This window comes from Rissa tridactyla, chromosome Z, assembly GCF_028500815.1.
Source record: "Rissa tridactyla isolate bRisTri1 chromosome Z, bRisTri1.patW.cur.20221130, whole genome shotgun sequence".
Classification (NCBI taxonomy): domain Eukaryota; kingdom Metazoa; phylum Chordata; class Aves; order Charadriiformes; family Laridae; genus Rissa; species Rissa tridactyla.
In genome coordinates this window covers 46,278,352-46,291,442 of record NC_071497.1, presented here as the reverse complement: position 1 = coordinate 46,291,442, position 13,091 = coordinate 46,278,352, and the positions used below count along the sequence as shown (strand labels likewise).

The 13,091-nt window shown below is 41.2% G+C and overlaps 1 protein-coding gene across 8 annotated transcripts in view; it reads left to right on the top strand.

Annotated features, from left to right (window-relative positions):
- Positions 1-3,255: 3,255 nt before the first annotated feature.
- VPS13A (vacuolar protein sorting 13 homolog A) overlaps positions 3,256-13,091 on the top strand; it is a 106,195-nt gene continuing 96,359 nt past the window's right edge. For all 8 annotated transcript variants that reach the window (XR_008463880.1, XR_008463881.1, XM_054186317.1 and 5 more), the window contains exons 1-4: positions 3,256-3,433; positions 11,217-11,260; positions 11,796-11,838; positions 12,847-12,942. Coding sequence is in view for 6 of the 8 variants with exons in the window: in XM_054186317.1 (XP_054042292.1) it covers positions 3,334-3,433; positions 11,217-11,260; positions 11,796-11,838; positions 12,847-12,942 (283 nt within the window). In the remaining 2 variants the exon portion in view is untranslated. The remainder of the gene's footprint in view (positions 3,434-11,216; positions 11,261-11,795; positions 11,839-12,846; positions 12,943-13,091) is intronic.

Genomic DNA, 13,091 nt, shown 5'->3' with positions numbered 1-13,091 from the left:
GTTGTATGCAACACAAAAATATACATCCAGATTATGTTGTCAAATCTCTTTGAGATTCATCACTGATCTTACAGGAAATGGCTGTAGATGAGGTACTTGCTTTCTAACACAAGTATAGGAGGTCTGCCAGTGCAAACAGTTAAATGTTCTTACTCTTCCAGTTGGGATGACTCTCCACCTAAAATCCTCCACACAGATACTCTTTTATTTGTATGTGCTTACAGTAAAAGAGAGACAAAGAGTGGATGTAATATATTTGGGCTTAATTAGCATCCTTGGTATCACAAAGTTGTTCATTTCTCTGCTTTTGCCATATGGCACCTCTTCGATTGAAGCAGGAACCTTCTACTTTGTCTTCTATTTCTATTAACCATTCACATGTAGAGACAGACTTTTGTAGTTACTTAGGCATCAAAAAATACATACTTGATGGTACAGATGTGAGCAACTGATAATTCCTGCCAGCAGACTTCAGCAAGAGGGAGTGTTTCACAACTAGCAAGGGAAAAGCCACAGTTTACACTGCTAGGGATCTGCTGAATAAAACTTGAAGATCAGAGTCTTCTCGGTGAATGTGTTCAGAAGCCTACTGGACTTTTAAACTTTCTGTTTTGCCAAACTGATGAATGCATTTCTTTGATGATGGCAGGAAGAATACAATTAGTCTTTAGTTGGTTCCTAGAACTGCAAGGACTGGCTTTAAAATGAAGCCAAGATGTTTTACTGATAAGCTGACCTTGGAGTTTTTATTGCATACCATGATCACGTGGAAAATTCAGGAGTGGTTTTGTCTCTGTGTGTCAAAGGGTTTAAGCAGTTTAGGGTCAGTACTATGGACTTACCCAGTAAGATTATTACACTTTTCAGCAGTTACTACATTGCTACATGTGTAACTGAAGTAGTTTAGGCCTTACACATATTTCACCTTGTCCTGAGGAAAAGGTTGTGTAAGTAGAGCAAACATTGTTCCACCATGATTCAGCTGATTCCTGGGTCACTGAAGGATTTAGAAATAAGGCATCCTTGTGATGTGTGGTTCCCCTAGGACACTTCTGTTCCCCTGACTTAAGAATAACTTCTGCAGAATATTTGAATATTACAAAGAAGCTTTGCCTATATCCTAAGGAGCTGCAGACTTACAAAAGGAAGTTATTTTGGAAAATTGACTGGTAGAAGAGAATCCTGAGGATGCATGATGCCAAAGCTCGACTTCGGAAGAGTACGTGGACTGGTATAGATGTAAATGGATTTAACAACTAGCTTTTCCACAACTAAATTGGAAGATACGGGATCTCGTCACAAAATAGAAAAGCACCACGTTCACACTTTTCTCTAGAGACAGCTTATAAGAAATACATTTTGCTTTGTGTAAGAAATTTATGGAAAGCCTGCTGTATAAATGTTCTCACGTATGTGTATTAGCGAATGGACACAGTTATATTTGATGTGGACATGTTGCTGTTCACATTTTGGTTTTTATTGGTCTAAATTATCTCTTCCTAATGTAGTGTTCATTTTTATATTACTGCTGTCTCTCAAGAGAAAAGAGTGCTAAATCGTTTCCAAGCACTGGAAATGCAGAGATTGTTAATTTCTTCAAACGATACACAATAAACTTCAGAGGAACCTAAGTGTCAATGAGATGGTATGATTTTTTGTTTTCTGTTATCCTTCTTCAGACTCACTCTCTCCCCTCCTTTGCATTAACAAACAAACCCAACAACAATGATGTCCCTGATAAAAGTGTGCTTCTTTAAATCAGGCTGCTACTTTGTATATTATTAAACTCTGCATGTTGGGGGCAGATGAGCCATTGCTGATGTGGCAGGCTGTGGGTAAGTAGGCAAATAACACGCCACAGAGAAAATGAAGGTCAGCAGTGGCAAGTAGCATTCTTTTAGTACTAGAAAAAGGAATGAAACAGTGAATCTTCTCTGGCAGTCTTCCCATTTCTATCTCCCCCAGTGGTAAGACATTCTGAGTAAAATGGTTTGTTATATTAGATACAAAGGTTCGGTGACACTGACAGAAAGGAACACAGACTGCTCCAGTGTGGGTCCCCCACAGGCCACAGGTCACACCAGAAAACCTACTCCTGCGTGGGCCCTCCATGGTCTGCAACTTCCCCCTTGACCTGCTGTGGTGAGAGGTCCTCCACGGGCTGCAGGTGGGTATCTGCTCCACTGTGGACCTCCATGGGGCTGCAGATGGACAGCCTGCCTCACCATGGTCTTCACCACAGGCTGCAGGGGAACCTCTGCTCCAGTGGCTGGAGCACCTCCCCCTCCTCCTTCTTCACCGGCCTTGGTGTCTGCAGGGCTGTTTCTCCCACGTTTTCCTCACTCCGCTCTCGCACGTGTTATGGCAGAGCTGCCACGAGTGTTGCTGGGGGCCCCAGCCATGGTTCCGTTGGAGCTGGCTGGAACTAGCCATGTTCAGCCTGGGGCAGCCCTGGCCTCTCCTCGCAGAGGCATCTTGCCATCCCTCCACTCTTGCCATGCAAACCTAAACCCGCACGCTATAAAAACTCAAGGGCTTGCTCATCAATAAAACAGTTTAACCTAATTTCAAACCTAATTGTTGCAGTTCCAGGAACAAGCTGGAGGATAATCGTATCCTTCCTGCCCCTATCAAAGCAGTGCATTGTGGCTTTGGCAGAAGAAGGAGCTGGCGAGCGGGAGAGGCCTCGGCCCACCCATGCTTGGGGCAAACCTGACCCAGATGTCTCAGTTCGATTCAGCAGATCCCCCGCCCCAGAACACAGCACTGGGGCCAGGCCCTGCGGAGAAGTGCCTTAAATTCAACTTGGCTTAGTCATTATGCCAATAATATCCCAGCCACTTTCAAATAGCCGAGAGACGTAATGATTTCTACACTTGCCTAGCACAGGGGAAAAATTTATTGAAAAAAATCGCAATGGCTACCACTCTTAAACTCCTCGTACACGCTAAATGCTACCGTAAAAACAAACCCAAGCGTCCAGGCCGCGTGTAACCCTCGTAACTCCCTCGGAAATCGTACGAGACCTCCCTGGGAAGGGACCGGGCCGCCCTCCCCAGCCAGGCCCTCCCCACCCGGCCCCCGCCGCCTCAGACGAACCACCGCGCCCCGCGGCCGGCACCACCCCACCGCGCCTGCGCGGGACGGGGAGCAGGGGGTGGACAGCCGCCCGCGGCGCGTGCGCGCGGCGCGAGCCCGGAGGCACCGCCCTTCGACGGCTGGCGGGGCCGCCCCCTCGGGCCGCGGGGCGGGGCAGTGTGTGTGGCGGAGGGGCAGGAAGCGCAGCCGGGTCGGCTACTGCCGCCGGAGCCGGGTCGGCGGCCGCCGGCCAGGATGGTGTTTGAGTCGCTGGTCGTGGACGTCCTGAACCGTTTCCTCGGCGACTACGTGGTGAACCTAGACAGCTCCCAGCTGAAGCTGGGCATCTGGGGAGGTACGAAGTGGGGGGAACCGGCTGCGCTGGGGAGCCGCCCGCCCGCCCGCCCGCCCGCCCGCCCGCCGCCGCCGCCGCCCTCAGCACCCTGGCGGCGCTTCCCGTCCGCACGGCCGGCCCGGGGCCGCTCTGCCGTCCGCGCTAGGGAGGAGGCCGGGGCGGTGTCCCTTCGGCGTCCTGCTGAGCCGGGCCGGGCCGCGCCCGCCGCCGCGCTGGGCTGTCTGCCCGGCAGCCCTACCCGCCGCTCCACCTGCCCGGCAGCTTAAAAATAGTCGTGGGGGCGGGCGGGCTGTGGAGGAGGTGTCGACGGGGGGCGTGGAGCAGCCGGTTGCGGCAGCGGGGGGCGGCGGGGCCGGGAGGAGCTGAACAAACGAGGGAAAGGAAAACCCGGGCGAAGCGGCTGGGGTGTGTGGATGGCCGCTTGGGTCTTATTTTTCCTTATGGAGGTGCCCTTGGTGCCTTCCGCGGGCTGGGGACGTACCTGGGCTGGGGAGGGGGTCGGGGTCTGGGAAAAGCCGGGGGGCGGCTGGAGGCGGGGGGCGGCTGGAGGCGGCAGCCTGGCCCGGCCGGGAGTGCCCGCGAAGGCGAGCTGCCTTGCCGACTCCTTCCCTGCTCCGAAATAGGAAACTGAAAATAAGCGCCTGGGGTTTTGACAGCGTTTCGGTGCCGGTGGGACTGCGCAGCCTCTCCGCGAGCAGCAGCGAGGTGCCCTGTCCTTTGAGTGCTGTCATCTTGTAGGTCTAGGATATTTGTCACTTTCAGCGTTAAAAAATCCAGAGTAGAGACTGTCTTAGGTGGTCTCAGAGGCTGTGACCAGCTGCTCTAGGTGAGGTAGGCAATGGTCTGTAGAAGTAAATTAGCATGCCAGTTCTGAAGGGGGGAAAGTAACTCTGAATGTGCTCGGTTGAGCTCCCTTTGGTAACGTATGTACAAGGAAACAGCAACAAACGTCTCTCTCTTTCCAGTACATCTGGGCAAAGTAAGGTAGCATAAGAAGAGCGAGACACATACAATTAACGGATGCGTGTGCAGTGACCACTCCTGGCTCGTGTGTTGAATGTGCGTTCCAGGTGTCTGCAGCGTCAGCAAAAGCAGACACAGGTGCAGGTTTTGTTTACATGCGTGTTCATACGTCTGCAGGTGTGAAGCATCCTTGAGGTATTCCCTACCTACAATTCCATTCTTAGGTACTCATATATATGAATCAGATTTTGGAAGCTGCCTCTGGAGTTTTTTTGTATCTTGGACGTTTTTGTTTCACGCCTCTGTTTGCTGAAACGGCGTCCTTATTTGGTTTCATCTCTGCAGTAATTTTCCTTCAGTTAGTCAAGGCATTTGTAGGATCTTTGCAAAGTTCAGTTTTTATATGGAGCCTTAACTCTGCAACAGCACATGTGACAGCTGGAGAGAAAGTACTAGTCCTTGGTCTGTATGAGTAAGGCCCCATATAGCACATTTGTTACAGATTATGTGCATCGTATTTGGAAGAATTGAGTTATTGCATCTTTCATCAAAAGTGGGTCAAACTAATTGTTTGATTTGTGTACTTAAGAAGTTATTCAGTTATCATAGTTTCTTCTTTCTGTTCAGGGAAGGCAAGCAAAATATTTAATGTAAAATAGAGAACATTCTGTAAGTGTTTTGGGCAATATTAATACATTACAAAAAGGTAAAAGCTTATTTTTCCAGCTCAGTAGGTTGCTGGTGGTTACTCTTTGCAGCTTATGCTTCTATGAGGCAACTCTTACTAGATTAGGTGCAGGTTAGCTCTCCGCCTTTTAAAAAAACTAAATAGATCTCACTGATTTTTACTTTGGAGTTTTGATATTCAGCTGTTAAATGTTTTTTATGTACGTGGAACTTGGTTTGGGGATTTTTCTGTTATTTCCTTTTCAAGTAGTTTTAATATTTTAGAGGCTTTAGTGTATTTTTTTCTTTACATTAAATTCTGTTTTCCCTCAGTACAGTGCCTTTGTACTAGAATAAAATTAGTTTGTCTCTACATACTCCGTTTACTTGCTTAGCATGAAAATTGATATATGAAGCTGCATCTTGCTCTGAGATGCCCAGAGCTACTGTATAGCATTGTTGAAGCGTCATGTGTAGAGGCTTATTTTTTTTCCTGGTCTACTGCACGATGCTTTCTTTCACTTGTATTTGTAACTTAAACTATGTTTAGTGGTGTGTGCATCTGCAATATTTCTTTCATTCCAAAGATCTTGGAGGACCAGAAATTGCATTCCTCTATCTAAAAGGCAATAACTATTAGTAGTAATAGCAGTAGACTACTGCATTTATGTGGAGGTTTCATTGATTAGTAGTTCCCTACACTCACAGTATATCTGAATCCTACTGATAATTTTGTTGGCTTCTTAATTACTGAATTGTGGAAATAAATTATTTTTTTAGAAAAATAGTACTATTTTTTGTCTTTTTATTTTGTGTAAACTTAATACTTTTTCATGCTTATCTGCATGCACTGGAAGTGTTTTCATACAGCGTTTGTCTTTGTGTCATGATAGACTTGCTAAATTTTACATAGATGTGGCCTTTAAATTAAATTGACCTAAATCCATTCAGTATTTTAGTAGTGATTAAAAGGAAAGTTTTTTTCCCTGTAACAAATGGCCATTGCTTTTGGGATGCTATTGCACTGCACAGGTGCTGTATATCTGTGTCTTAAATGTTAAAAGGCATATATTTTTTCACCTCTGAATGATTAAATACCCAAGGGAGGTTTTTTAGGTGCTGTAGTGAATGAGTTATGTCCTTGTGATATTTTATAGCTAACCTGTTTAGATTAAGACTGGTAACCTGTTGGTAGACTCTGGATATATGTATAAAAACTAACTTTATATAGCTTCAGCTTCTGTAAATTTGGGAGCATTATTAATGGCTTTTTAATTAACACGTTCAACATTTATTTCAGTTTTGCCACGCCATATTAAAGCTATCGAGATTCAATCTGTGTAGTAAAGTCGCATGATGATGCGGCTCTTAACAACATACATGAGCACAGTGATAAGTACGGAACTGTTTAAAAAATCTTTTTTGTTTCCTTGTTAAAAACCCCCTCATATTTAAGGGTAAAAATGCAGACTGTCTCAATACTAAAGAAAGGTGTGATGTCTGGAAACAGACTCATGGCTAAGAGAGCTGCAAGAACTGAATGACTTAAAACATGAAAAGCAGTGCAGAAAGGAGAATGTAGGACAACCTATACAAGTAAAAAAGATAACTTGAACATGTAAGGCCCATATTGGAAATGCCAAGACTCAGAAAATAATTTAAGAGGGAAGAAAATCATATTCCTTAAGAATTCCATTAGTATGAAGGTATGAAGCAGAATAAAAAGCTACTGTGTTAGGCAGCCATCAAGGAAAGCTATTGGATGGCTGATGCTGGGAAGGACAGTATTTTAAACCTCTTGTTCTGGTCTTCACTTCAAAAGATAGTTTCAATGAGCTGTGTTAACAAATGTGTAAGTACTTGGCTTAGATAAACAGATTAGATAAGTATTTAGATAAGTTAGATATTTTCAAATGCTCTGGACCCTGAAGAAACGATTGGAGCAATGTGAGACGTTGACAGTTATCTTTGAGAAGTGAAATGTCATTGAAGTTTCCAAACACTATGAGAGACCAAACCAAAGTCCATGTTGCCACTGTTTTCTTTTGACTGGGTCTAAATAACTTTTCGTTCATTGTCTTAGACCCTCTGTTCTGCCCTTTAAAATACTTAATTCTCTGTTAACTCAGCACACCTACTTATTGGGTAATGTCTTGAACATATCTTCACACCACTTATTATTTGGATAGCTGGTGTCTCTTTTTGGGGCAGCTATGTTAGTAGGATCATATAGGCAGGTAATTGACACAAGTTTGCGAGTGCACAAGCAATTTTTACTTTTTTTTCTGGCTACACCTGTTATTATAATAAAAGACAACTACTTTTGCGTGCCTTTCCTTGTCTAGGTATAGCAGGTGCAATTTCCCCGCCGCCCCCCCTTACATATTGGTAATTGGAATTGACTGAGGGATGAAGAATACCTAGTAGTTTCTGCTGCCTTTCATGACCTATTTTACAATAGATTCAATAGAGGAGGTATTTGGCAGACACTCTGATCCTCAAAGACTTACAGCTTGTCTCCAGAAGGTATACTTTAACAGGAATAATTAACAGCACAAACACAAGTGGGAAATGACTGTCAATGGCAGCAGTTTGTATAAAGTGATCAAACGGGTTTGCAAGCTGAGAATGCTGTTGCTAAAAAGCAGAAGATCTGTTAAAATACATGAGCAGGAGTGTTGTGAACTGGTCAGATACCAGCTGAGGTCTTTTCAGTTTCTGATGCCTATCATCTTTCATCTCTCTTTCTCTCATCTGCCTTTCCTGCCCCCCATTCTTATTTACAAGACAGCAGAGGTGTGATTAATACATAAGTTAAATCTGCAAGATTCTTACGTGGATTATTTTTCTTCCCTCTCTGTAACTTCTGTTGACATCCATAACAAAATTCCAGTTAGGCCTCTTTGGTGAAATGTTTCACCGAGTGTCATCTTATTTTCTATATCTCTTTTTGTGAGCTAAGTCCTTGGTAGTAGATGTTGGCTCATGCACTCAAATTCATGAAGTTATTTTGAGTATCTAAAATTAAAACTATAAACCTGTTTATGCCAGAATTCTGAAAAATGATTGATTTTGTTGAATTATTTACAATGTCCAGAGATCAGCAAAGCTAAGAATTTGCTTTATAATATACCCCAAATAAATCCTAGACTGTGCTATAGGTGTTGATAAATATTCTGGCTTTTATTATTGTTTTGGCTGTTAGACTGCATGTTTAACCTTAGATATTTATACAACTCCAACTACTTGTATATACAGTTTTCAAGCTTGGTTAGTTGGGCAATTTTTAAGCCATCAAATGGGGTTTTATATGAATGCATTTCTGTCATCAAAATAAAGAGACATTCAATTTCTCCAATGGGGAGAAAAAACCCAACAAAAATGAACCACCAAATCTTGATGTATTTTGAAATTCTTGCAATTAAAATTAATTGGCAGCGCTCCAAGACAGTAAAAGTCAGTAGCTGTGTTATGTCCTGTAAGAGGCCTTTGCTCCCTGATTTTCCTGCTTCCATTTGTGAGTTTTTGTTTTTGTTTTTTTTTTCTCCACTCTTTTGTTCCCCTGCCAGAACAGTCATGATTCAGTGCAATTACACTTGGAGCTGTGTTTCATGGCAAGTGAAACAGCCAAGTGTGATAGACTAATTTTTGGCAATGAAAGAGAATACTGACATGGTCAGTTACTGCATTTTCGATTGTGAGTGTTAGAATTGGTTGCCAGCTGAGGTCTGGTAAATTCGGAAATAGTTCATGTTTACTTGCAGGAGTGTTCAGTCAATCTCTTTCTTCTACTCTCTCCCAAGTGTAGGAAAAAGAAAGGTTGTGTAAATATACAAAACAGTGCTTCAGTAGTAGCCTTTTGTGTACTTTGATAGTCTGTTCACTATGGTCAGACCCTCAGTCAAGGTTTTTGTTAGTAAACGGTCACATTTTAGTGAACGTATATCAGTAATTTTATAATAAAATTGAATTGACTGCAGTTTTGCTAATTTCCATCTCTTCTAATGATTGTGACTAAAACTTTTAAACTTATTAATTGTAAAATCATAAGTATAGGAAAAATGGTGAAGAATTACTTACTTTACTTCCCAATCTCAATTTTTCATGTAGAATTGTCAAAGCATTCTTTTTTTGAAACAGTATTGATACCATGTTTATTCTCTGCCATTGCAATGTACTCAGGTAAAATGAGCTATAGTTCTCCATCACAAAATATTATATGTAATTGCTTGGGGTAATAATCCTTGCTTGCTTTGCAGTACTTTGTTTTTAGAAGCATTAGGGCTGCCAAATTATTGCAGCTGAAGTTATTGTGCCTCAGCTGAAATGTGGCATATGCCAAACCCTTGATAAATGAGAGGTAGTGTTTACTTAGCTGACAGAGAAAGTGAAGAAACTAAACCCAACTAAGCTGCTTCATGTGTCACATAGTCTTAGAGTTTGCCTGAGAACCTTTTTGCTGTAGCTCAACTGATGTGCAAAAAATTGCATGTCATGAATTTTTGTTTGTAACTTTGTTACAAACCTGAATGTTTGCTCTGAATACCATTAGAGTTAGTTGCCATGAATACAATTAAAGTTATTGATGTCTTCTTGGAGAAGCAAATGCTCTCTTTTTTTTTTTTTTTTTTTTTTTGAAATGTCTCTCATATAATGAAGCTTTCTTTAATGAGTGTTTAAATGGTCTTTGCAGGGTCAGCTCTATCAGGGAATAAATTTAGAGTAGAATTGAACCCAATGGTGCATAAAACCTGTCACCTTGTTATTACCTACAAAAACTATGTAGGCTAGTTATAATTACTAGAGTAGTTACAGGCTACTCCTGGCAATGCTTTCTTTGATTTTTTTTTTTCTTTTTCTAATGTTCCTGTCAATATGTGTGTATTGTAAGGCTTAAAAGCAGAACCACCAGCTGTCAAAAAGCATCCTTCTGCATGTAGTGTTTTTCTGGAGAGGCTGATGGTGCCACATGTCAGATGTATAGAATTATACTGGAAAGTGATAATAGATTGTTGCAATGAATAAATTAAATAAATCATTAGAAACTTTATAGTATTTTGCGAGGACTAAAAGATGGATGAATTAGTTTACCTGATCAGCTCTTCCACAGCAGTTCAACAACTTGAGCCAATTGTTCTAATGAATGCATTTTTGAGATTAGGGTCCAGTTTCCCAAAATTGGTGGTATTTTGAACAGTAGCCCAATGCCATCAGAACTCTGTATAACTGCAAGAATGCCTCTTGCAGTTGGAGCTCCTGTCTCCCCGTGTTTTTGGCCATTTCTGACTTGCATCCACAAAAAGGAAAGCGTTATTGGGTCAATCAAATTGTCATTTGTAATCTCAAGATGTATTCCTTTCCAGGCCTGTAGTCTGCTTCTGGTTTCCTGAATCTCATTTATGCCCCTGCTCAGCTGTATCAGGTGTTTGTTCTGTGTGCATGGGTTAATACTATGCAACTAATTTGAAGGTAACCATTGCAGGTGTTCCTTCCTTCGTGTAGAATTTGCAGAAGACATTGCTTTGGAGTGTGTGCATGTTTTTGAGTTATAAGTTTCCTGGTCCCTTCCAACATTTCTTTGTTATGGCAACTGTCTGATGTCAAGTATGTTGTAAAAACAGATCTTGCAATGCAAATTTTCTGTGTTTACAGGATACTGAATTTATTGTTGTCTTAAAAAGTTTAAAAATTAGATTTACTGAAATGCTTCTTGTGATCTTTTGTAAGCCTATAAATATAACTTGCAAGTGTAAGATCTTTTGAGGACTAAAAATTCACTCTAAATTTAATGTTGGTAGATTTCCACAAGCACAGGAAGCAGATGGTAGAGGAAAAAGAAGCAAACTTTTAATTTCAAAATGGGTCCTTACAAAAAATGACAGTAATTTCCAACATTTTTACTTTGAAGAATCTTAGGTTCTTTTCCATGGACATGGAGGCTCCATGAGAAAAATCTCAGTTATTATTTTGTAGCATGAGTGAACAGCGTGTTCTTAATCATCTTTCATGGATATTTGAGGTGTGCATTGTGGATGTTTCCACAGAGTTGAAGAACTACAAGTCAGGGACCACTGAATCAAACTTTGGGATGTTTAGCATGCACCACTGCTACATTGCTTATTGTAGTTTTAATTTTTTGCTTCTTTGCTTTTAGGAGCCGTAGCACTGAAGAATCTTGAAATAAAAGAAAATGCACTGGTAAGTTAGTGAAAATAAAAATAAAACTGTTGCAAAAACGATTCTTGAACAAAATTTTGGGTTGTACTTGCCTTTTTTGGTTCTTATGTTAGGATACGCTATCTTTTAAGCGGAAACTTAGTGTTTTGTTTTCTCTGCGCTTGTGTGACTTGTCTAATTAATTTGAGATTAAATTTAAAAGTGAAGTATTCTTGCTTCACTTAGCTTTTTCTTTTTTTCAAAAGCAAAACTTTTAGCAATTGCTAAAAGAATGTGTTTAGGTCAAAAGCAATACTGAAAGACTTTTTTTTTTTTTTTTCTATATCTCATGAAGCTAAAAACCTGCTCTTCGGAATGTATGTAGCCTAGCATGGCTTAACATTCTAAATCAGTAACCAAACACTTGCCTGTTCTATTATATTGAATGTTTTTTTTTTTTTTTTCAGTGGATGAAAGGTAAATTTGTTGTTAGGAGATCATAATCTTTTTTTCCTAAATGGGAACATTTCACAAGTTGCTGAAATGAGCTTAAATGTTCTAAAACACTTCCTTTCAGAGTCAGCTGGATGTGCCATTTAAAGTTAAAGCAGGACATATTGGTAAGTTACATTTTATCATACACCCATGCAGGTGTTACTAAACATACTACTTTTCCTTGCAAGTGGCTCTAGGCATCCTAAGCAAGTAATTTTCCTGGTTTCCTTGATTTGCATGCTGTGTGCGCTCTGAAGTTTGTCTCTTCTGAAAAAAAACCCAAACCCTGTTAGAAGAAGGTTCTTGTGTTGAACTGAGATGGCAAAGTTAAAATATATTGGAGTCTTGTCTAATCACTTCAATATTAATGAGACAAGAACCCAACACAACAAAGATGAGCAACTGAGCAAGACTGGGTCTCAGCCCTTGTCTTAGCAAGACTCCACAGCTGATTTTGCCTTCCACTTCCCTTTCTGTCCTCCTTCCCTGTTTTTGCTAATATGAAAAGTTTTCTCATTGCAAGTTGATTGTCTTACAAAAGTTAGTGGTTTCCTAAAGGAAATGAAGTCTAAAGCTATAACGTTTCCCTTAAATCTACCCTGGAAGTATGTGTTTTCCTGTGATTGATTGCATAGTTTATTAAAATTGGCACTTGTGTGAAGAATGAGAGATGCTGTAACATCAGGATCCCCATGTTCACAAAACATACGCACTATTTTAAGACTCTCTTCCACAGAAAAAGAAAGAAAAATAAGTATTTTAAAAATTCTGGCTTTGCGAGTATTTAGGTGCCTGATAACGTATGAGCTGCCCAGGCTTTTCTAGTTTATGAGGGTGCTGCAGTGGATTTGCAAGGAGGGAGAGGTTGCTCTTAGGAAGGAGGAATATAATTCAAGGGAGTAGGGACAGGACCTGTAGACTTAATAGTTCTGCTCATGGAAAAACTTGCCTCGTGTTCATTTGTGTGCTGTGTAAAACACACATCCCAAAGGATGTGTGCCTCAGATGCACTGTTTTTTCTGTCCAGTGTAATAATTGTCTAGAGATTTTGTGATTAATGTTGATTATCTTTCTAAACCTTTTTTTTTCCAGTCAACTATTTAACTGTATACTTCAACCTTTTGTGTTTGTAGGTCAACTTAACCTACAGATTCCATGGCAAAACCTTTATACTCAACCTGTTGAGGCAGTTCTTGATGGAGTTTATTTGCTAATTGTGCCCACAGCCAGTAAGTTAATGTAGAGAAAAAAGTGAATATAGATTGGTGGGATTTCAGAAATATCTGTAATGGGTTGATGTTGTTTTTAAAAGCTTTATTCCTAGTAGATACTTCTAGCAAATACAATTAGGTGATGGTTATGGGGTGTCTTTCAGTAG